Raw genomic sequence first — 25,337 nt, forward strand, 5'->3', positions numbered from 1 at the left:
GGCCAAGAACATTTGCATTGCACTCTATCCTTACCAGGGTGTTTTTTTCTACGTAGAAGGGGGCCGTAGGAGGGGTGGAAATGCATGGATACAGGAGACAGTTTAGTAATTCTGCTTGGTCCTTACACTGGTATTGGACACCATCTCACGAGGTCACGCCACTCCTTTTTGGCACTCATAAGGAATCACATGGCTTCAGGCAAGGCCACAGCCTCACATTACCCACATGGGAAGGACCAGCTGACTTTTACCAGTGAAGATACTTGTTACATAGAACAAGGATGTTTCCTTGGTCTTGAACCAGAAAACTGACTGTTGAGTTTCAAAGCGGTAATGTTTTATTCTTCTTCTGTGTTCTTCAATACCTCCCATGACATGAAGAAGTGGTCCTAAGTCCACCTCTCTGCTCCTTTTTACTTCTCAGGTTCCTGATTTGATCTAGTGGATAATTTAAAAAATACCATTTCTCCTTTATTTACAGATCTGCAGCAAATTCTCACTGTGTTTGGTGGTGTGGTGGGGGTATGGGTGTGTGTGTGTGTGTATAACAATTATCTTCTGCCACTAACCAGAGCTAATACTCACCTTCAGTATTCATATACACACATGTGTATCTGTGTTTAATGATCTGTGTTTGCAACTAAAACACACTTTTGTAGTAAGGAGGCCACATGTTGGTTCCTGGCTGCTTAGCCCCAAAATAATCACACAGAGACTGTATTAAGTTACTGCTTGGCCCATTAGGTCTAGCTTTTTATTGGCTAACTCTTACGTTTTAATTTAACCCATTTCTATTAACCTCTGTTAATCTGTATCTCTCTGACTCTTCTCTTCTTTCTCCCAGCATTCTGTTTAGTTTTCTCTGCCTACCTAAGTTCCACCCTATCAAAATGCCGTGGCAGTTTCTTTTATTCACCAATGGTATTCACAACATACAGAGTGAAATCCCACATCACACCTTTTCTTCTTTCCAGCTTTCTTTTAAAACTGGAGTTTTTCTCTGATTTTAAATAGTAATTAGAATGCAGGTCCTATCACAAGTGTAAAGAAGAAGTAAAAAATGACTTGAACGCCAGGTAATCTCTGTTGCTGTGTGCTTTCTGTCATTTGAGCTTCTTGGGGTATTTACAGTAGTTTTTCTAAAGTTTGTGAGACAGTAATACAGTCTAGTTTGTAATGCAAATATTCTCTGACTTTTATCTCCTAAGTACTGTCTGGTAGTTTTCTTTCAACTACCCTGTGATTATAGAAAGTCTGGAGTCCTGAGGTAGCTTAGGTGTGAGACAAGTGACAGTGACACCATGGCAGAGAAAACCTTGCATGCAGTCACTTTCGTCACTCCATCATATAAGCATCAGGTCATAGCTGTAGGCGTGTTCCAACTTTTCTGAACAAGTGTTCAGAAAAGTTCCTGGGAGAATTCACTCCTCATTCAAAGTGGCATAGCATGTGAGAATACCTAGATAGACAAGACTCAAGGAAACACTTAGGTCAGCTAGATTTCAGCAAGTTTACAAAACAACACTGCCAGAAAAGGCCATGTTTAAAGTAGTTGATTCCCTCTATATTGTAAAAGTGTAAAAGAGTATTCTTCCCTCCCTCCCTCCCTCCCTCTCTCCCTCCCTCCCTCCCTCCCTCCCTCCCTCCCTCCCTCCCTCCTTCCCTCCCTCCCTCCCTCCCTTCCTTCTTTTTGTGACTGGCTTAAGTTTCAAGCAGGATTTTGTTTAGAAGTCATGGCAAGGAGGCACCCCTGGGTTCATGACTTGCTATTAGGAATGAACATTTAGGTCAGTCATTAGACATTGAGTTTTGTACTAAGGTGAGGGCTTTTCATGTTTCCATGACAGCACAGACTCAGGAAGAGGGCTAGGATGCCTGGGACTCTCAGTGCTATTGTTTATTCCCTCCCTCCCTCCCTGCCCCCATCTCTCTCACCATCCTTCTCCATCTTTCCTTCTCTCCTTTAAGACAAAATCTCTTGTAGTCCACACTGATCTAGAATTTACTCTATGGCCAAGGATGACTTTGAACCCCTGATCTTCTTGTCTCCTACTCCCAAGTGCTTAGATTACATGAACTACCATGCAAGACTGCCACTGCTATTCTTTTTGTATATTTAAAAATTTAAATTTAAGTTTATTATTGCTGGGTTAGGGAGCACATGTGACTGTCATAGGACAACATTTGGAGTTCTCTCCTTCAACCTTTACATAAATTCTGGGTAACAAGTCTCTAGGCTTTTGTGGCAAGTGTCATTACTGAGCCTTTCACTGTCCCCCTTTTAAATTCTTTATCCTAAGGCTACCTTCATGATGAGTTGTCAGGAATAGAATACCCTTTTTGGTCAGAGTGTAGGCTCACAGCATGGCATTGAATGGTAAAACCTCAGATTGTTAAGAGTGTAGGCTCACAGCGTGGCATAGAATGGTAAGACATCAGAACTGGGTGTTGCACTGTATTTAAATTTTTCCTCACTTCATAAAGAAACAGATATTGAACTTTGGTAACTGATGTCTTATTGAAGAGTTTAAGGGCAACTGTCCTGATTTTTCAGTTTACTTAAAAATGGGTGAGGAAAAAAATGTGCTATGATAGATGGAGAGATGTGTCATAAAACACATACAGCAGGAGTGGGCCGTTGTAGACCCTTGGTGGTGAGGATGTAGGTAATTCTCACAGTAACGGCTCAGCTGTCTGTGTGGTTAGAAATTTGAAATGCATTGTTGGCAGGGGGTGGGGGTGTTTCCGGATTGTGAGGTTCTGGTGGAGTGGGTTCATGCACAATTCTGAGTGTACTTTGTTGTATAGAGATTATCCACTGCTGGTTAGCTGCCTGACTCTGGGAACCTCAACTAGAACTGGGCTATTTCAGGAGTTAAGTGGAGACAGTGCATGTATTTAATGCACAACTTATTCCCAGGGTCCCTAGTAATGTGACTGGTGTTAAGTTGAAAAGGAATGGAGTGGTGATGTTTAATGCTGTCAACTTGACATGTTCTGAAATCACCTAGGAGACAGACTTCGGGGATGTCTGTCAGGGAGTTTCTAAATTAGGCTCATTAAGCTGGTAAAACACAGCTAAAATATGAGTGGCACAGTTACACGGGCTGAGTGAAAAGGAGGAGGCTAGCTGAGTACCAGCAATCCTCTCCACTGTTGATGGGGTGCAATGGGATCCACACTCCAGCCATTCTGCCACTCAGTCCCCTCACTGTGATGGACTGAACCCTCAAATTGTGAGCTGAAACAACCCCTTTTGTTAGGTGTTTCATTGGAGCAACCAGAAAGTGACCAATGCATCTCTGAGTGTGACTTCACACTGCATAGGACTTAGTGATCATGAATGGATGGCCTTAGAAAGAGGGCCCACTCCAGGCAAGACATTCTCTTTTGACTATTTGGTGTGTGTGTGTGTCAGAGGGGAGGGCTAGTCAGGCAGTCTTACCCTGCTTGAAGCTGTGTGGACCCTTAGGTTAGAGACTCCACACTGGAGGTGTGAGGCAAGAACCATGCAGAGCTGGAGAGTGGCTTCATCAGGTAAGGCTTACGCCTCCTCCCCAGCCCTCACCTGTAGACCCTGTTGGTGTGGCATCACTGAAGGGTTTTCAAAAAAGTGGGGAGATGACATCTGTGTCATGAGACTTGGCAGTGTCCTGAAGTCACTGCAAATTTTTAAGCCCTGGTTTGTAAAAGTTGGATTCCTTTGTGGAAGGATGGGGCACCTCCTTTTGGAGGGTTGTATATAGCTTTCGGACAGGTATCCTGAGAAATTCTTTTAGAGCATGCATCATGCAGACTGTTCCAAATCATGCTGGGAGACAAAGAAAAAGAGCTTGGAAGAGGCTGCAGTGAGCTTAAGGACATCGGCACTGGGACCAGAGTTGTCAGTTGTTGTGAGAGAGCAGCTGGGGTAGGGCTAGTTCTAGTCTTACTTTTCTTCTTTTAAATCTCCTTATAATAGAGTGGAAATGCTTTGGGTGTTAATGCTTTTTATCTTGCATGAGTGTTTCTGGTCCCTGCCGAGGTCTTGAATGTCATACAGTCATATTTTCTACTGATTTGTGGTCTACCCTGGAATTTGCACTAGATATGCTAGAGGTTTCTTCTGAAGAGCTGATGTTCTCTCTTCCAGTGCCTTCATGCTCTGTGTGTAGAAGTTTAGTGACCAAGTCCATAGCCCTGCAGTGTTACATAGTCTCAGAAAAGCCTTCTGTGTGTCAGTAATGTCACAGGGATTTGGGGCCTCATGGTAGTAGATTGTATGCTTAAATTTTCCTCTCAAAACAACAGTTTTTGGTTTATTTTAACAAACCTAAGATTACTGTATTAATTTCTATAAAAGAGCAAGATTTTATCTATTTCTAGGCTTATAAGATATTGCAATGAATGGACTCTTTTTAGAGATGATTTTTATTTAGTGTTAATAATTTTTTATCATCAGTTAGGTATTAATGGTTATGCAAGTGATAAATAATGCCAGAGCTAAGTATAAAAGAGTAGATGAACTGACCACAGTAATTTGGATGAGGGCTATAGCATAGTAGTAAATATATACATATATTAAACTATATCAGTATGAGAAAACAGTGATTTAAGAAACCAATTTCAGGAGTTTTGTAGGGACCAAAATGAAAATGATTCCCTCAAAAACATAAGCATGTTTTGTGTTAATATAGTATGTTACGACTGTTTTATGATCAATAAATTGCTCAAACTAGTTTTATCATGCCTCCATAAAATCTGAGTGAATGAAATGTTTTTCATAATGTCTTATAAATTGGTTATTATACCCCATATAATATTTTAGATTTAAAAGTTGCATAAAAGTCATCTTATTAATAAAAGTATTTCTAAAAGTTCACCCTGAGCAGCTTCCTGTTTGAATCTCACAATTCCTGAGCTAGAAATGAAGGCAGTAAACCACAGAGATAGCTGCATTCCATACTGTCCTGGCAGTCGTCAAAACAGCCAAGCCGCAGGGCAGGCCAGGTGCCATCTGTCGAATGGATAAAGCGAGTGTGTTGTGCATATGGAGTATTATGTAGCCATAAAGAAGGCAAAATCATTTAAATTTTGGGAAGATGACTAGAAATGGAGATGATTGTGTTAGGCCAACTGAGGCTAGAAATGGAGAGGACTGTGTTAGACCAAATGAGGCTAGAAATGGAGAGGACTCTGTTAGACCAAATGAGGCTAGAAATGGAGAGGACTCTGTTAGACCAAATGAGGCAGGCTTAGAAAGACAGGTGCCATGTGTTTTCTCTCACAAATGGAATCTTTGGAGAAGAAGGTAATGTGGAAGTAGAAGGGGAATTATAAGGGAAGAGGAAAGGGATGGAGGAATCAAATTCAGAGAAGGGAAAAAGGGGGTGAACATAATTAAAATGCATTACACATCTGCCTGAACTATCACAATGAACCCATTGCTTTGAGTCATTTATAATCCACTAGCATTTATATTTACAGCTGTAACAGAGCCTGTCTTACAGACCATCCCATGTCTACCTCTTACTTATATTTAAACTTGCTATCTTGGGATGCGTGGCCTAAGCCTGAAGGTTAGCTGTTTGATGTGAGGCCGATAACCCGATCCAGCTCAGTCAAGTGGTGTGGACAGTGCTGAGGTGATTGGTTAGAATAAGGCTGCCATTGGGCATCAGAAAGGGTCACTGCAGGGTCTTGTTCTTCACATGACCTTCTTATAGCTTATAGAAGTAGGTATCTGGGTACATTACATTACAGTGATGACTGCAGATGACTCTCAGTTTTAAAACTTGGAACCCTCAGACCTAAGGAAAGCAACTCAACTCCTTTGGTAACTTGATACTTAGGCCTCAAACTTAACTCCCTCTCATTTTAGGTTCTTAATAAAAAGTCCATCTTCCCATAATACTGTCCTCTCTTCTTGCCTTCTGTTGTCCTTTGTTCTTCTGGTTGTAGGGAGATCTGCAGTGCTGAGGTAGATCTTAACAGTTAAATTCTGTGAAGCCTCCTGAAAGGTGACCACCACACGAACCTAGACAGCACTCTTGTGTCGAAAGCCGGCTGTTTGCATTTTGCTCCAGTTGGTGAATCATGTAAATTAGAATTCCCATAACAGGCCCAGTGCTGGGACTGATGCAAGGGTTGTTGGAGATGCCCTGTGTTCTGCATTTGGGGCAGGGTTGTGCTTGGAAAGAAGGTAACCTGGAATACAAGCCAGCTTCGTAGTGCAATTTCTCAGTGTTGGCAAACTGTTAAAAGATGGCTGAAGATAACGTATTCTCAGACGTGTGTGTGTGTGTGTGTGTGTGTGTGTGTGTATGTTTCTAGACAGAGTCTTACTATGTAACTCTGGTTGTTCTGGAACTTACTACATAGACCAGGCTCGCCTCTAACTCTCAGAAATGCCTGCCTCTGCTTCCTGAGTGCTGGGATTAAAGGTATCCACTAATATGCCTGACCATCAGACATTTTTGACAAACATTTTATTGTAGTTGGGAGCTATGTCGCATGACCATTGTTTTCTATAAATACATTCCCAGAATGCCACCTGTGAAGAACAAAGTGAATCATTTTTATAAAAATTTCCTAATAAAAGCATCTTATTTATTTTGAGTGTGTTTTTCTTAATGATTTTTAACATTTTTCATTTATATCTAACAGTGCTTCCAAGAGCATTCATTGTCCAGAATGAGACTTGAGGGACCATAAATGTGGTCCAATAGTGTATCATAATCAGAATAACACTTGCAGTCAAGAAGGAAGTAACATTTGCAGCCATTAGGGAAAGCAAAATTATAAGATGGGGTTTCATAAGAAACTCTACATATGTTCTCTAAGGTTATAGGGTATTTGAGAATTTTATATGAGTTTGTAGGTTTAACAACTATGTCTGATATGGCTTTGTTAGATCCAATTACAAAAGTTATAATAAAATGGTTTCTATCAAACTGATTTTCAAGATCAGAAACTCATTAGTAAATGAATAAAATACAATGAACATCTTGCTTGTTAAGGTCACTACACATAAAATTCAGGAGCAAGAAATGGCACACTTAGGCCAATTGCAGTCTATTAATATGGCTATTGATGTATGTATGCAATCTATTTCTCTAGACAACCCACCATATTTCCCTTCTTCTATCTTGTTTTGTTATGGGTAAATAAGATTATTCAGACAACTTGAGCTGTATGTGTGGGCTATTTTCTAATTCTGGTTGATACAGTCAGGAGGTAATATTCAGAAAGCCAGATTTGTTTGAGCTTTTAGTTTTGTGAAGTCTGATCTTTAAATGAAATGAAAACAGTAACATTGAATGGAGTGAACTTGGTAAATAACTTTAAGTAGAATTTTCCCCCTTTCTGTACAATTAAGTAAATACTAGTTGAGTTAAACCACTTCTTGAATCTTTGTCAAAGAGGGAAACTTCTATCCTGGAGGCTGCTAACTTAACGTACTTAGCATTTAATTATTTTAGTAAGCTTCTTTTTGAGTGAAGTACAATTTGTGGAAGATAACAAATTGATTGCCCCCCCTTCCCCATTTTTCTGTTTGCACTGACTTGGAAGGGGGGCTATATGATTCAGTGGCAGAGTGCATCCTTAGCATGGGCAAAGGTCAGGCCCCAGGTTGAGTCCACAGCACTGCAAAACAAAATAAACCCAAATATCAGTGTCCCGATACATGATTTCAGTCACCCAAATGGTTGCTTGGCTTACCATCAGGGTGGCACAGACCTTTGGCATGAGAGCAGATGGTGACAGGCTAATTGATAAAGTGCATCAAGGCTACAGCCTTTTCTGGATCTTGGTAGTTGGCGACCAGAATTGGCTTCATTAGCCTTTATGGTGTCACTTACCCGTGGCCAGTTAGGGGTGCTGCCTGGCATTCCACTTGTGCTGCCGAAAGGGTAGGAGGGGAAGCATTTCTCTCCTGGACAACAAGGGCACGGAAGATGATAACAACAGTGGAATGCCTGAGCCTCTTAAGGAATTTGAAATGACTGTAATTAAACCTTCGAGCGGACAGCAAAAAGTACTTTTTCCACTTGAGGTCTTCAGAAGACAAGTAGGAAATGCCTTTCTGTGTACCATGTTCTGGGAAGTTTCTAGGAATTATCATAGTGGTAGTAGCCTTCATACTTACGTTTCACAAATGCACTAGCCATTGAGATCAGCATTTCAGCTGCTGGGTCGTGTTTCTCCTTCTTGCTGTGATAACACTGTGCGCCCTCGTTCCAGACAGGCATATTCTCTCACCCTTTTGTGTCTCCTCTACAAGAGTTTTGTTTGCTTATTGTCTTATAGCACTAAGGGTAGAACCCACGCTGCTCTCCTGCTGAGCCACATAAATCCCTAGCCCTAACTTAGGGTTTCAATCCAGTATCATTGCACACAGTATCATTGCCACTGTTCTGTGCAGTAGCCTGAATGGACAGTGAGTTCATTTGTCTTGATTACTTTTCTCATGCATCCTGAGAGTGACCAGTGACAATAGCTTGTTTTCACGCAGCTTGTTCTACGACAGGTTTGTCTGATGACAGGATGGTTCATGTTGGGCAGAGTAAGAGTCAAAAGTGGGGAAGGGCTGTATTCTAAGAAGATCTTCTGATAAGGTGCTCAGCTGTGGCCATAAGAGGATAAGCTCACATGAGAGGTGGAGTCCGGCAGTGGAGGCAATAGACACGCCTTCCAGCTGCAGCTTTCCTGGTCACTGCCCAACCTTGCCTTCAGAGTATGCAGTCCTTTGCAGCTCCCCATAGCCTTTGTGGATCTCTCACCTTAGACCTCTTTCTGATTGACAGAACATCGACAGCAATGATAGCGTCTTTTAGATAGAACTCAGCATGAATTATGGCAGTTATTTTAAAATTCTATCCGTTTAATTTGTAACTGAGTGGAGCAGAGGTTGGTACCGGGGTCGGCCTCAGTCACACTCCATCTTATTTTTTGAGACAGGTTTCTTGGTGAGCCTGGAACTCATTGATGCGGCACGGCTGGCCGACTGCTGCGCTTTCCTTTCTTTCCTCCCCAGCACTGTGGTTCAGGTTTGTGCTGTTACACCTGGCTTACCCGGGTCCTCATACTTACAGAGCACAGCTTTACTGAGCCATCTCCTTCCCAGCTCTGTCTGCGCTAACGTTTGAAACAATGTTCATGATTGTTTCACATAGTAAACTGAGTCCCAGAGGCCTGTGGTTAACACTACGTAGCTGAGTGAAGAACAATTGATGGCCTAGAATCAAGATATAAAAATCTCGGCTCCTGAACCAGAAAACCATGGCAGACTAATGAAAATGATTTAGTTCTCCAACTTAAAGAGGATGCACACGCACCATGCCAGCTATGGACTGAGATGTGTGCTGGGTGGTTTTTAAACACATTTGATTTGGAGCATGCCCCTTCCCCCCAAATAGGGAAATGGAACTCTTGAGCTTGCTAAAAGCCCCATTTACCACTTGGTGACCTCTCACCCCACTTCCCCGCCAGGCCTATAGACATATTTGAGTTTATAACTCTGGTCTAAAAGGTCAGGAACAGAGAGTTTATTCTTTTTTGTGTGAGCTGAGAAAAAAAATATTCCCAACCCCCTTCCCCGCCAGGAGATTTTTTTTTCATTTTGCCAATATATATGTGTGTGTGTGTGTGTGTGTGTGTGTGTATGTGTGTGTGTGTGTGTGTGTGTGTGTGTATATATATATATATATACACACACAAAAAAAATATTGCTTGCTTTTGCTTTTAATTCATTTCCTTCTTTCTTGGCTATCCCTGTCAATATATAGAACAACTGCTCAGAAAACTATTGGTTTCCAAGAATACAGTTATTAAAGGCAGCCTTGTGTCTTGTCTATAAGCCTTTTCTGTACCCAGTCCAGTCTCCCTTTGACTTCGCAAAGGCTGACAGGCAGTCAGATTGTCTGCCACATGGGAGTGTCATTACATAGTAAAGTTCATATGGCCGCCCTGTCTTTAGTGTCTTCTAGCACACTCCGAAGAGCAAGGGAACAGGAGCCTGGCTTTCACATATGTGTGAGCATTAGCTGCTTACATTGCTGGAGTGTATTTGATCATCCTCAGTGAACACACGTCTTTTTTAATTTGTAATTTCTGAAGTTTTCAAAGCTGACTTAGGAGTGCTTTTCCAAAGTCCACATGGAGGCTCTATACCATTATTGGCTTTGTTTTTGTTTTTCTTCCCCTTTATAGACGAGATGAAGAAAGGAAAGAATTTAAAGCAACTGCTATTTGAATTTTTCTCTTTCAGATGTAAAAGAAATTGTTCTGAAAGCCCAGATCTTAGCTGGAGGAAGAGGAAAAGGTGTCTTCAATAGCGGTTTGAAAGGAGGTGTTCATTTAACCAAAGAGTAAGTCTGGAGGGTTTAGGTCTGCATCCTGTTCGTGACTGAAGGGTTCCTGAGCAGGAGGGCTAGGGTGGGGTGGGGTGCAACAGATTGAAAGGTAAATGAAGGCATTGGCAGGACTCTGGCTGCGCACCAGGACTTCCTTCTCCCAGTAGAGGGCTTTGTATCCCTCACTGAGGAAGACTGTACTGGCTCTCTTCCAGACAACCTGAAATGCATCCTAAGAATTTGAAATAAAAAAATCACTGACAGCTGGGATGTCCATGATGGATATCATGTCCATTATGATATTCCCTTGAAAAATGTTCTGTGGTCCCTGTGACCAGTGTTGTCTTTGTGGCCTCTGGTAGTCCATGCCTGCGTTCATCTGAGCGTTTTTGTTGCATCCTGCCCCAGCAGCAAGCTGTGACTCTTGCCATCGCAGTCTTTTCTTTGATTGTGGTCCTTGTTTTCCCTCTCGTTGTTTGCTGTTTCCCAGACGATCCAGTATCAGTGTTCCATTCCCCTTCTAAGTAAATGTTGTGCATCTAGTATCGTTTCTTTACTAATCTGTTTAGAGGAGAAGGTAACAGAATTCAGCATCCCCTCACTCATTCACTCATTCCTTCATTTGTATTTGGTGCCCTGAGCCTTTGTGACAACACTCGATACAGAGGGTAAATGTGTAACATGAGGGCCTACTTGTCACCCAGCCATCCAGCTAGTTTAGCCCCGAAATAATCACACAGAAACTGTATTCATTAAAACACTGCTTGGTCCATTAGCTCAGGCTTATTATTAACTCTTGTAATGCATATTAACCTATCATTCTTATCTATGTTAGTCACATAACTCAGTACCTTTTTCAGCGGGGCAGGTCACATCCTGCTTCTTTGGTGGTCTAGGCAGAACTGCAGAAAAGAGCTTCCTTCCCAGAATATTCCTGTTCTCATTGCCCCGCCTCTACTACCTGTCTGGTTTTCCTGCCTATACTTCCTGCCTGGCTATTGTCCAATCAGCGTTTATTTAAATCATAAATGACAGAATACAACTGTCCCGTACCATAATGTCCATGGATAATGTAAATGTGAAGATATCAGCTAGAGATGGGCCCTGGGCAGTGTGGATGGGAGAGGTTTAGGTGGTGGTCCTGGGTTGTATGGATGTGAGGGAGGTGGGGTGGTGAGACAGCTCTGGATATTGTGAGCCCTGCTATATAGTGATTCACAGTATATGTTGATTGTCTTTTCCTTGTCATTCTCTCTTTTTTTTTTTTGTCTTTCTTAGTCCGGATGTGGTGGGACAGCTGGCTCGGCAGATGATTGGTTATAATCTAACAACGAAACAAACTCCAAAAGAAGGTGTGAAAGTTAACAAGGTAATAAGAATGCTTTTGCTCATTTTGTATATGTGTTAAACAAAAGAACAGAGAGCTAGACTTAGCTCTGACAGATCTCATGATGCACTGTTCTTTGGCAGTGAACTGTTTTTTTTTTTTTAGGGAGTCTTGTTTCTTTGAAAAAAGATCTGAAGGGCTGTGGGCATTGACATTCACCAAAAGCCAGTGAGGTGAATGACCAGCAGAGGTTTTCCATTCGGAGCACAGGTATATCCTGCTTGAAGCTGACAAGGCTTGGCAGGGCAGCCTTGTACTCAGTGGGCCCTTCCTGTTCCCATGCTGCCCCACTGTTAGAATGCCTGCTGCAGTCATCATCCTTAAGATTACCTCATGCTATACTTTGATGTACTACCATATTAAGCCACTTGCTATTAGGAGTCTATTATTAGTGGAGACTGCTAGCAGTAAGTGTGTGTAGCACGTGCTCCCATGTGCAAGCATGCACATGGCACATAGACATATACACACCACAAAAATGGCCTGCCTCTGCTGTGCAGTTTTGAATGTCGGAGCCAAATACAGAACCTGCCTCTTCTTGCTGCCTGTTTCAGCCTTTTTTTCCTCTCTTTATGTGTAAAACAGCAGAAGCTGTCTGTTGTGCACACCCCAGTGCAAAGTAAAGATGGTGCAGAGACCTATGTGTGTTGCAGAATGTGATTTCATGAGTAGAGCCCCTCGAGTGTCACATGTGGCCACCCTGAAGACAGCTATGGTTAGAAAGACCCATTCATCCTAATAGTAAATTGGGCCCCACTTTTTGATCCTGTCCTGTCGCCATAGCATTGGAGACTTGTAGCCTATATCGTTGTGATGTACGTGGTGTTGGTGGGTGCACTGAGTGGTACATTGTACAGTTAGTTTTCATAGAACTTTAGAAAAAAATCTTGGTACAGCTTTAGGAAGATGTCACTGGCTTGTCCTTATTAAACCATGATAGGGGCAGTAGATAGCAGACCATCTCCTAAGGAGACATTTATGCCTTTCAGTGTGCCTCTCTGACTGTTGGGACATCTACTGAGACAAGTCATCTCAAGCGTTATGGAGCAAGCGCAAAAGCTGATGTGGATCTTTCCCCTTGCGCCGCCCACCCCTCAGGTGGGGTAGGGACTGCCAACTGAGGTTGGCTTGTTCTTGTTCAGACTGCAATTCTACTTTATTTCCCTTTCAAATCTGATTAGAAACCTTTACCTGCATAACTTAAAAGTTTGTTCACTGAGAGCATAATTAGTACTTTTCCTTGTGGGGATTGTTGTTTTATATGAACTCCTGGGATTTTAGATTAGAACTTGTGAAACTTTTCAAAGGCATATAAAAATGTCCATGTGAAGCAGATTTGCACCATGTAGTAATAGAATTCTATAGCAAAGTGCCTTGTAGCTAAGTCCCTGACATGCTGGAGATAAGCATGTTCTTGAGAATTGAAGCATCGCCAAAAAACACCAGAGAAATGTTTTTTTTCAGAATTTTTATTCCATAGCTTAGTAAAAATTCCAAAAGAATAAAAGTCAGAAAGTAACAATTTTTCCCTTACCACCTCGAAAGAATTATCATTTATTATTTTGTCCTTTTCTGATATGCATTTTATGTTGTCACATTTCTGTAACAATCTACAAGTATTGATGTTATTGGCCTGCTTCCTTTGTTTGGGAAACATGTTTTTCTTTTGTAGCTTAGACTAGAGTCTCAAACTTGCTATGCAGCAGAAAGTGACCTGTACTTCTGATTCTCCAAAGCTTGCTGGACAAGTGACTGTGGGTTGCGAGACTTTTCCCCAAGTCCGGACATGCAATTCTGTCTCTACTATTTTGCTGGAAACATAGTCTTCTTCAGTGAGTGAGGGCAATTAGTGTTAACCAGCACACTAACCACAGACATTTGTTTTGAGTGTTTTATAGACGGTGTGGCAGTGAGATTCAGAATATTCTGGGAAGGCTGTGTGCTTCACAGCTGAATGTGCCTTTAATTTTCAAGACAGGCACCTGGAGAGAGTCCATAGATGGTCCCAGATAAAGTGACAACAGGATTCCAGTTTCCCCCTTTCCAGGATATTTGGTGCCTGCTGCCTCTCTCTTAAGCAGAGCTCAGTTCAGGGATTAAAGTCATCATTCAGTAAGGACCTTGGAGAGAGCCAGGATAAATGCAAGTTGCGATCATCCTAAATTTGAGACTTGATTGTGGTAACTGAGATGCCCAGGTGCCACACTTGGTGTTGAGTTCCAGTTTATCAGCCATGAAGTTCCCTGCACATTTTTCTCTGTTGTGCTTGGTGATATTCCAGCATTTTCTCGTCAGGACTCACTTTTTCTCTTTCCTCCCCTCCCCTCCCCTCCCCTCCCCTCTCCTCCCCTCCCCTCGCCTCCTTTTTTCTTCTCTTTTCTTTTTTTTTCTTTTTGTGTTTGTTTGTTTGTTAGTTTGTTTGAGACAGGACTTCTCCATGTAGCCTTGGCTGTCCCGGAACTTGCTCTATAGACCAAGCTGGTTCAAACTTTGAGATCCACCTGCTTTTGCCTCCCTCATGCTGGGATTAAAGGCGTGTGTCACCACTGCCTGGCTGTTCCATGGTAGTAGCATGTTGTTTGAGTATTATGATTTAAATAAGTTAGTACATGCCTAAAGTCTTAGCTACAGAGCATTGCATGTTTGTGTCTCTATCCACAAAAGTAGGTGTAAAAAACTACTACACTCTGACTGGGCTGTATATAAGTAAAATTCTTTTCTGACCATCTGGAGAATGGAAAGTCTAAATAAAGTCTCCATCAGCTTTAGTGCCTGGTGAGAAGAGGGTCAGATTTCTGTTGTGTTCCTACATAGCTGGGAGGGTGAGGGAACTCTGAGTTAACATATAAAAGAGTGCAAACCCCATCCCTGCGAGCTTCTGTCTCATGATCTGTTCACCTCTCAAAGACCTGTCTCTAAACAGGATCTCAGTGGAGATGAGGTAAGCACAGGAATGAAACCTTTGAAATGAGCTTTTAGACTCCATTTGTCATAATTTTCTGGAGATTCATGGAGACTATCTTTTTCATTGCTTTATAGTATTCTGTAATCTGCACATACCACAGTGGCTCAAGTCATCATCTATTGGTTGATACCTTGATTATTTCAGGTTGGGCTACTACACATAGAGGTTTTTTTGTACATTTATGAACAGATTTTTGTATAGATAGAATCTTTATTTGGGGATAGATTTTGAGTTTTGTGAAAATTGTATGTTCAGTTGATTTTGTTTTGCTTTATTTTAGAAACTGCCAATTTTTTGGCAAATTGATGGCACCACATTGCTGTCTGCAGCGTACAGATGACCAGGGTTCTCCAATTTCTGACCAGCATTTACAATTGTAGCCATTTTTGTAAATGTGTAGTTCTATTTCATCCTGTTTTAAAATTGCATGTGCCCTGTTTCTACAGATGTTAGGTACCTTCTCGTTTCCTCCTTTGTCCTTTGTAGGCTCTCCTTGCAGGCTGTGCTCACTGTCATAGCGTGACAGGAACGATGAATCATAGTGCGGGCTCCAGCAGACTCTAAGTGCCTTCCATGGCAAGGCTAGAGGGCTCAGTTTGGCTTGTTGTGTATGTACTGTGCGTTAGCAGGGTCTGCTGTGCTTCATGTACTCATCTTAGCAGAGCCTTTTGTGGAACAAAAATACTGTGTTTTGATGCAGTCCAAACTATCCATGCGCTTTTGTGGACTGGACTCTTGGATTCAGTCTAAGAACAAGGTTCTTTGTTAACTTCCTAGTGATTTTTATTTTTATGTTCTTTTTGTGTGTGTGTGCGTGTATGCGTGCATGCATGTGTGTGTCTGTGTGTATCTCAGTATGTATGTCTGTGTGTGTATGTTTTGGTCAGTTTCTTTTGATTGTGGTGACAGTCTGAGGCCGTTGGGTTTTGTTTTGCTGTTTTTTTGCCTGTAGGTATTCACTTGTATTTGTACTCCATTATTGTATTGCTTTTGTGCCTTTGTCAAAAATTAGCTGTCCATGTTTCATCGGTCCCCTGTGTTTACTACTGATCTGCTATGCCAATGTAGTAAGTTCTTACATTGTGGGTACTAGGTCTTAGTACTTTATTCTTATTTCTCAGTTCATTTTATCCTGTTCTTGTTCCTTAGCATACAGTTCTTAGATTATCTTGTCTTCTTTGATAGAAAAATAAATCTCCTGTTGGGCTTTCAATAGAAATTGTGTTAAATTGGTCTATTAGTTTGGGGAGAATCAGTGTTTGCTTTGTTAAACCTCAGTGTCCGTAAGACAACATTCCTTCTTAACTCTGCCTTGATTCTGCCCTCACAGTTACATAGAACTTAGAATATAGGCTTGGGGTGTATTTTTTTTTTAATTTAGATTTACATCTAATATTTCTTTCTTTCTATCAGTAGCAATTATTGCTGGGATTGGACTTTGAATCTCACATGCTCATTTATGTTCACATGTCCACTATGTTCCTTCTGTTGATATTACTGCCTGCTAATGTTTGATAGATGTCTGCAGAGAAACCCTGCGGCCCAGGGGTGTCTTTGTCTGTGCTCGCAGGCCTTCCTGGGTTACCAGTTCCTTCAACATCTAACTTATGAGGTGGAACTCAGCCCCGAATGCTTTCTTAGACCTCAGGCTTCCTAAACTCACTGCTTTCTTCTTTGTAAACTACTTTTTCCTGTTTTCTCATATGTAAAGTTTTTTCTGAATGCAGTGAAGGAATAAACAAAAAAGGGGGAAAAATTATAGTCAACTCCACATCTTCATGCTGAAGCTACAGTCTTATAGGAACCTTTAATCTAAGTTTATTCATGGTGCTATTTAATGCACATACACATATGTACATGTTGGTGTATACCAGGCATTTTTGTTTGACTCTGCAATTGTGTTACATGTTGCTTGGTACGGGAATGGAGTGCGATGCAGTACTTCTCGTGGGATCCCTGATCACTGTCATCAGTAACAGTTACTACTCTGTAGAAAACATACAATGAGATAATTTCCCAGTAATCTTAATTCTCTGCAGTTGCATTATGAATGTTTTACACATTGGTATTCATTTCAGACTTCAAGTTTGAGTAGAAGGATATGAGGGTGAGAAGGAGCAGTGATATGCTGGTCAAAGAGTGTGGAGACATTTTGAAATCCAGGGGATCCCACAAGATAATCTGTGTAGAACTCAAATGAAGCTCTTTTGAAATTCAGCTCCTTGAGTTTCCCCCAGGATACGTGTGTTATGGAGTTCTTCATAGTTCTCTATAACAATCCCTAGATACTTCAGCATCATGGGTCACACATGATTTCGTAACACAAGAAAACACTGGGTCTTTATGTGGACTTTCTTAAGTTATCTTTTACTAAGCATCATTTTCCTGGGGCTTCTTTTTATTATTTTAAGAATAAGACATTATTTCTACCAAGTAGGAACTGTTAGAGAAAGCAGCCTGTCTTTCCAAACTGAAGTGTGATGGAATTCAGAACACGTCGGTTAGTGTTTCCAAAGATGAAGAACAGGGCTCTTGAATGACACTTGTCCTGAAGAATTAGAATGTTGTGTGGTTTCTAAGAATACTGACAATGATTATCTCTCTATACTAACTTCGTATTAGACTAACTATGTGCTAAGCTTGAGGGATGATGGAAGGGTTAGGTGGGTGAGATCTCTTGCTCTCCAAGCATGAGGACCTGAGTTCAAATCTCTACACCCATGTAAAAAAAGCTATGCTTGTTTGTAATCTGCATTATAGGAGTGAGAACATAGGATTGCTAGAACTTACTGCCTCCCAGCCTAGCTCCACACTCAACTAGACAAGCTTTCTCCAGGAAGTAAGTCCAAGAGTGATAGAACAGGGCACACAGCATCCTCTTTGGCCTTTGTAATCATGTTGTTATCCTCACACACACAGAGTTACAGTATTGCACCCACCTAAAGTTTCAAATTCCTACCTTCATCTGTATTTTGTCCCTATCAAATTTCTTAAAACATCTCTCTGTCCTTCTAAAGAAACCTTTAGAAGACATGATTATTTTAATTTCTTAAAGTGTGTTGATGCTTATAAAGGAGAATTTCATATTATTTCTGAATGCTCCATATTGCCATCATATTGAAAAGGAAGAACTGGAGTTAAATGCCTCAGTTTGCAGTGGTCAGTCACTTCTCATGTAGTGAATTGGGGAGCTGATGGTTTTCGTCATCCCAATGGCCAGGAGATGAGTCGTTGATAGGCGGCTGGACTTTTTGTCATTTAAAGAACAAGCAATTTGAAAACAGGCTGTGTCTGTAACAGTCCTAACATTAGCATTATCCAAGAGAAGGTTCATTTGTGGGAATTAGGAAAAGGTGATGGGTCTTGGGAGTTATATGAAGGGCCTCATGTGTTGAATATGTGCTCTACAACTGAGGCACTTTTCTTGTCCCAATATTTTGTTTTTAATTGGTATTAGATTCAATAAAAACTTAAAAAGAAGTTTCATATCTTTCTGTTAGAGCTTTTTAAAATTTTTATTGTATTAATAAAATAGCATTTAGGGGTTCCGGATTGCTAAAATATAATTCCTTTTAGTATATAACTTTAAAAATAAAATCTAGTACTTAACTACTTTTAGGACAAGTGGTGTTATTTTGTTTTTTAAAATTGTTTTCAATTGTATCCTTGATTATTTATGTGCATGTTTATGGTCTTTAAAACTTCGGCCAAGATATTTCTGCCATTCTGGTTGTATTTCTGTAAGTTGACATAACCTCTCTCTCAAGTGCAACTTGACAATACTAATTGAAATCTTAAATATTCCATGTAAGAACAAGCCATTTTACTCTTACAGGGAATAAAACAAATGAGGAGAGATAAATATTCAAAATAATGACTAGGGCAGAATTTCAGCTGTGAATATTGATGTCCATATAAATATAGCCACATGCATATGGTTAAGTAAATATTAACATTTAAGTATTATATAGTCATGATGGAAAGAGAAAAATCTTTGAAAGGCCTTCAGGTTGTAAGGTTAAAAGTTTTAAATCAGGGCAGGGCCTGTAGTTTGGTTGGTAGAGAGCTTGCCTGGCATGCATGGAGCTGTGGGTTTGATCCCCAGCACTGCGTAAGCTGAGCGTACTGGCACATACCTATACTCTCAGTACTTGGGAAGTAGAGGCAGGAAGATTAGAAGTTCTAGGTCATCGTTGGTTATGTAGTAACGTCTCACAAATAAATAATTTCAAAAACAAAAGCAAGGCATTATAATGTGTGTGATATGACGCCATGTGAGAAATGATTCCGCTACTGCAGCACTTACAGATAAAAATGAAATGAACTAAGCTCATGAGAGTTGTTCTGACGTTTATTGGAATTGTTTAGAACAAAAAGATGCTTGGTGAAGAAGGGACCAGAGAATCAGTTCTCTCCACCCCACTTGCACCTGATTGGTTCTGAAAAGTGATGCCATATCCTCCCAGGGGAAGGGTCATCTTTTCCTAAGTACTACAGAGGTTCAAGTGACTAGAGTACCATTTTGACAGTTGGGGTCAAGGCATCTGGATATGAGGGGGCTGTGCTGCAGGAGGCTACATTCAGTATCCGGTTTATATTCTTTGTGTTTTGTTTTGTTTTTCCATTATTATCATTGCTGAAGTCTGATCCCAGGACCTTGTGACTACTAAACATGCAGCAGGCCCTCTGTAGCTGACTTGTACCTTGGCTCTCGCTTTTTTCTATTCCTATTTTGGCGCTGAGGATTGAACTCTTCATGCTAGGCAAGCCCTCTACCATTGAGCACCAAGATGCTCTTCCCCATTTTTTTTTTTTTTTAAGTCATGGTCACAGTTAGCTGCCCGGACTAGCCTCACATTTAGGCTGTATCCTAACCAGATCACACTTTCTTATCCTCCTCCCTCAGCCTCCTCAGAGTTCTAATTACATGCCTGTGCCACCAAGTCCAGTGACTGCATCATTTTAAATGAACAAATATCATGTTTATAGAGAATACAAAATGAAATAAAATACAGCTGTCTAAGACACAGAAATTTGTAAATATATTCAACATCAGTATACTGTAAAAAAAAATCTCTTTTTTGATAATCAAGCCTGGCTTTCTACCATTGGCATCAGAGAAAAGCTAATATAATAATATATATATGTACTGTTAGGGTGTCAGATTAGAACAGCTGTGTCCCTGGAGTTTTCTTCAAATGAGAGTCACCAGAAAGAAGGGCCAAGGTGAGAATGGGAAGGCTTCCTGAGGCAAACCAGACACCTGTCACTTGAGCACTGTGAGAAGATCAGTTGAGGAGGTGACAGGAGACCGTGTACACTTACGTAGAAGCCTCAGCCCTCTGAACACTGCCTCGGCACACGTCAAGAGCCTAGGAACAGTGCTGTTTGCTTTTTGTGGCGAGGGGCATGGATTTCCAATCTGTTTGATGCCAAGTTAACTGAACTTTTCTTTCTTGTTTTAGGTGATGGTTGCTGAGGCCCTGGACATTTCTAGAGAGACCTACTTGGCTATTCTGATGGACCGGTCCCACAATGGCCCTGTGATAGTGGGCAGCCCCCAGGGGGGCGTTGATATTGAAGAAGTGGCAGCTTCCAGTCCAGAACTCATCTTTAAGGTATGTTTGATTAGCTGGCCATGTTAACTGATGGTTAGGGTAGTAACTGCTCAGCATCTAATGTGGAATCGAAGGCAGGGAGCAATGGACCTAAGACATGAAGTGTTGAGTCTAAGTGGAAACTGACTGGAAGTCAGGCAGAATTTAAGTATCCAGTATCCTAAAGTTTTTTCTTCTTTCCTTTCCCCTCCCTTCCTTCTCTTTCCTCTCTGCCTTTTCCTTCCTTCTGTCCAACATGACCAAAGAATTAACAACAGGAGAACACTGTTGTGTTCCCGTTTCTGCCAGGTTGCCTCCCTGCCTTTAAGCCTGGGTATGGTCCAGACACTGTCTCTTGTGTAACTGGATGTGGGTGAGTCTCTGTATTAGTTACTTTTCTTTCTGTGACAAAATCTTAACAAAGTGACTTAATGAATGGTTCATTGGGGCCCATAGTTTGAGAACGCTGTCCGCCATGGTGCGGAAGGCGTGGTGGCAGGAGCTTGAGGCAGCAGGTCTCACTGCTCCACGGTCAGGAAGCAGAGGGAGATTAATGCTGCTGCTCAGTTCCCTGTCTCCTTTTCTAGCTCTCAACCCTGACCCATGAAATGGTACCTGCCACATTCAGAGTGGGTCTTTGCTCCTCAGTTTATTTAGCCTAGGCACACCCTCACAAGCCTGACCAGAGACTTACCTCTTCTGTAATCTAGACCCCATCAAGTAGACAGAAGATATGAAACTTTCCAGACAGTCCACATTGAAATAGACATTCAGAGGTCTGTATCCTGCCCAATTGTTTTCAGTCCTTGAAAGACTGGTTTTAGAGATCTGTAGTCAGATTCAAGTAGGAAGTAAGTCTATCATAAGCTTTAAACCTCAGTTTTGAAAGTAAGTCATGATAGCATCCTGAGAATTAGTTGGAGTGATATGCAGAAATACTCAGGTACCATAGCTACTGAACATTTGAAACTATGAACCAAGTTTTTAATATGGGCTCTTAATGTCTAATTCCATTAACATTATCTACAAGAACTATTATTTCCCTTAGAAATTGTTTTTTTTTCCCTTTAAATAGGGGAACAATCCTATTTTCTGGATTGACTTTTCTATATACTGTACCCACACTTCAGTAATTGTTTTAAAAATATTCTCATCAGTATTACATAGATAAATGAACTGCTTTGGAAGTTTAATTGAAGCTTTATACACAGGCTTTCTCATAATGTCTAGCCATTTTCAAAACTCACATTATCTAAAACAATCCCATTTGCTAACATAATGCATGAACTAATGCACATGAAGAGCATTCATTGTTTTCGACAGAACGGCTCTTTGTAGAGTGAAAGTATTATTAATAATTTTCATATGAATAAAGTGCTCAAGTCATAAGATAATATTTAACCTGTGTATGACAACTCCAGATTTAACAGCAGTATTAGGCAGGAAAGCCTTTCTTTGGATGCCTTCCAAAAGATGTCAGAAAAATTAACTGACTAAATATTCATCAATGCCATCTGTGTAGTAATTAAAAGTGAAAACTGGCTTCAGATCATCTTGTCAGCATGCCACCTTGAAGAATTATGTGGTTTTGGAAGGACTGTTCCATAGCTGGCCTGCTAATTAAAACGTAGCCTATAGGCAGCGACAGTAGCCTCGCGCAGAGCTGTATGGAAGGGTGCCATACTTTAATTACTCATTTGCCAGGAAATACTAAACGTTCGCTTTGAGGTTTAAATCTTCTTACTTGACTTCTGAATTTTGTTCATTTGATGCATTTTTACTAGGAGCAGATTGACATTTTTGAAGGGATAAAGGATAGCCAGGCCCAGCGGATGGCAGAAAATCTGGGCTTCCTCGGGCCTTTGAAAAACCAGGTACATAAGGCATTGAGCAACAGTATGTATGCCTCATTTCAGAAAATATTGCAGTAACTTGTTTAATTGCTGCTGATCTTTGTGAGTGACAGAAAACAAGGTGATTGTATTTGAATCTTTCCCCAAATTGTTGATGATCAAGAAAATATTTCCTGATGTTTTAAGAGGTGATGTTTATGATGTATGTGAATGTATCTGATAAGAGATGGGTGCGTGTGTGTGTGTGTGTGTGTGTGTGTGTGTATGGTAGAAAGGTGTATGTATGAATGTGTGTATGTGGTAGAGGCATATATATATATGTGCATATATATGATAGAGATGTGTGTATTATCTGTGTAGATGGTAGACTTGTGACTAAATATATACATGTGTGTACGTGTGTGTGTAAATGATAGTGTATGCTTGTAATTTTGTGATGTATATGTGTTTATGGATATATGGATATAAGTGTGTGTGCATGCAGTTTTATTATGTGTATATATACTTACATATGTATGTGTATATATATGATTGTATATGTGTATACAAATATATGATGTTGGTGTCTTCTATAAATTTATGATATTTATATAAACAGATACATGCATTTGATCGAGGTTTATATGTGTGTTCCAAGCAGGTACATAAACTTCATGCTGTTTGTTGATACTTGTTTCTGTGATTTTGAGACAGGGTCTCATATATCTCAGGCTGGTCTTGAACTTCTGAGCCTCATGATCCCACTTCCTGAGTCCTGGGATTATAGGCATGCACCACTACACCTGGTAGATGTGCTGCTAGCTATCTAACTAGGGGCTTTGTGCATGGTTGGCAAACATTCTGCTCACTAAACTATGGCCCCAGACTTGTTTTGTAAATTTTTTTTTAATTTTTAAATTTTCTTATAGCATTACTGATGCTGCTTGACATCACACACACACACACACACACACACACACACACACACACACACACACGTTCATTCTGTTGGTAATTTATTTCCAGTATCTGTATCATGGGGATAATGTATATCATGGGGATATGTATATGTAATCAGATAATGTATATATCTGAGAAGTATATCACATTGATTGAGTTCAGTACTGTGTGAGAGCAGTTGTTGACAGTACTCCATTAAAGAAGAGTTCTCTGCTGGGTTTGTAGCTCGGTGGTAGAATGCGTGCCTTGCACATGTAAGACTCTGCATTTTCTCCTCTGCCCCACAAGTAATCAAGATTATCATTGTATCTATTAACAATGCACATTACTTGACTAATTGCTGTTCTTTTGTAGCCAGTGGCCATTTGAAATGAATGTTGATGGAATGAAGGCAATATTTCACTCAGAACAACTAAAATAGCCTATTTAGTAGTCTTATCTTTTGATTTTGAGGACAAAAAAATGATACTCCTAGCTTTGGGGGTATTGCATCAGTCCTGAGCATCCATTTCTGCCTTTGGTCTGACCCATGGCACAGGCAAGCTTCCTTCCATGCTAAGTCAGAATAGCTTTATGTCTACTTTCCTGCCTTTTCCCTCTGTCATCCCAAGAGGCTTCCTTAGTGACTGTATGCATTCAGTGTTTACTAGCCTGGCCCTGCCCAATGGTTGTACAGAAGTTTTCCCCCAGTACCCAAGGAGGCTACCATTAGTATCTCCTAGAATATGGAAATCTAATTTATTTCATGTTCCTCTAGGAAAATGGCATAGTGTTTGGCTCAGAACTGACACACAATCTCACCCAGGCATCCTATACTCTTACAAGTATCAGTACTCTGTTAACAGTTGTTTTATTTTATTGCTTGGGGAATAACAACTACAGCAACAAAAAGACCCAGGTGATCAGAGAAGATTCAGTATTCCTTTAGAATATTTTCTTTAGTATTTTATTTATTTGTACATATGTATATGTCGTGATAATGCATGTGCCATGGTGTGCATCATCATAGGACTACTTGCAGACTCATTTCCCTCTTTCCAGCATGTGAGCTCTGTGGATTGATCTCCAGTCATGACGTTTGGCAGGAAGAATCTTCGCCACAGCTGGCCAGCCCTGTCTTAGTTCTAGCTGTGGTTAGTTGAATCTTTAGACATGAGATGTAAAACTTGTATTTAGCATGGGAACAGGGGCTTTTTTTCACTAATTTCTTCCTGCCTTCAGCTTTTTGATTTTAATTCTATCTCTGAAAGTATGATTGTGACAGTAGACGAGTCAAAGAAGGATAAAGTGGAACAAGACTTCAGAAGTGTGTAAGGAAGGAAAGACCACACTCATTAGAAGATAGGAGTGAAAGTAAAGAATTTACGGTGGTAGAAGAAAGGCAGGCCTTCCTGCACTAAAACGGCCAGCATTCAGCAGACAATTGAGAACAGGATGGAGAGGTGCTATGGAGGCAGTCTGCTCAAAGGAAAATGCTGGGCGAATCTTGGGCTCTGTGCTGTGCTGATTAGTTTCATGTCGTTAGAATGAGCAATAGATAGATAGATAGATAGATAGATAGATAGATAGATAGATAGATAGATAGCTGCTTATGTAGAGATGTTTGTCCCTGAAAGCCAGTCTCTAAGGAAGTCAGGGTGTTGCAGTTATTTGGTCCCACATTTGATTCCAAGTGTATTCAGCTACCTGTGTGCATCCTCTCTGTCTACATATGTGTGTTTCTCCATTGTTCTATAGTGTCTTTGCTAGATCCTATTCCCCATCACAGTAGGTATGTTGCTCAATGCTGTGCTGTCAAAACTCACTGCACAGTACACCACACATGTATATCATGTACTTCTGAAGCATTTTGCCATGTGTAAGATTAAGTGAAACAGATGTCTAGGCTCTGTACATTGAATGCTTCTAGGGTATGATAGGTGTCAGAAGGTGGGAGCAGAATAAACCTAGATGGGGTAAAAGGTGCCCACCCATTGTTGGATTGCTCAGTGTATGAACACAGTAGAGAGCTCCACAGATGATAATATTATTAAATATATCCTAAGAAACCCTTGCCACCTCCATATGTAAAGAGAAAATTAAGGGTTATTTATAGCTTTTAAATGGCATAAATGTGTCCCTGGTGCCCAAACACCGTTTCCATATGTGCTGTGCAGAAAAGCAAAGGTGAATATGCAGCCTCTCGGGGTCACCAAGGAACCAAATTGCCAAGATATTTTTAAGTTAATTTATCAAGAAAAGGAAAGAAAAAATAAAAACTTT

The 25,337-nt window shown here is 40.8% G+C and overlaps 1 protein-coding gene across 1 annotated transcript in view; it reads left to right on the top strand.

Annotated features, from left to right (window-relative positions):
- Suclg2 (succinate-CoA ligase GDP-forming subunit beta) overlaps nucleotides 1–25,337 on the top strand; it is a 261,034-nt gene that overhangs the window by 126,556 nt on the left and 109,141 nt on the right. Inside the window, exons 3-6 of the mRNA XM_048438429.3 lie at nucleotides 10,250–10,349; nucleotides 11,613–11,703; nucleotides 20,152–20,304; nucleotides 22,068–22,157. Of these exons, the coding sequence (XP_048294386.2) occupies nucleotides 10,250–10,349; nucleotides 11,613–11,703; nucleotides 20,152–20,304; nucleotides 22,068–22,157 (434 nt within the window). The remainder of the gene's footprint in view (nucleotides 1–10,249; nucleotides 10,350–11,612; nucleotides 11,704–20,151; nucleotides 20,305–22,067; nucleotides 22,158–25,337) is intronic.

Source organism: Myodes glareolus, chromosome 3 (genome assembly GCF_982192425.1).
Source record: "Myodes glareolus chromosome 3, mMyoGla1.1, whole genome shotgun sequence".
NCBI classification, from domain to species: Eukaryota; Metazoa; Chordata; class Mammalia; order Rodentia; family Cricetidae; genus Myodes; species Myodes glareolus.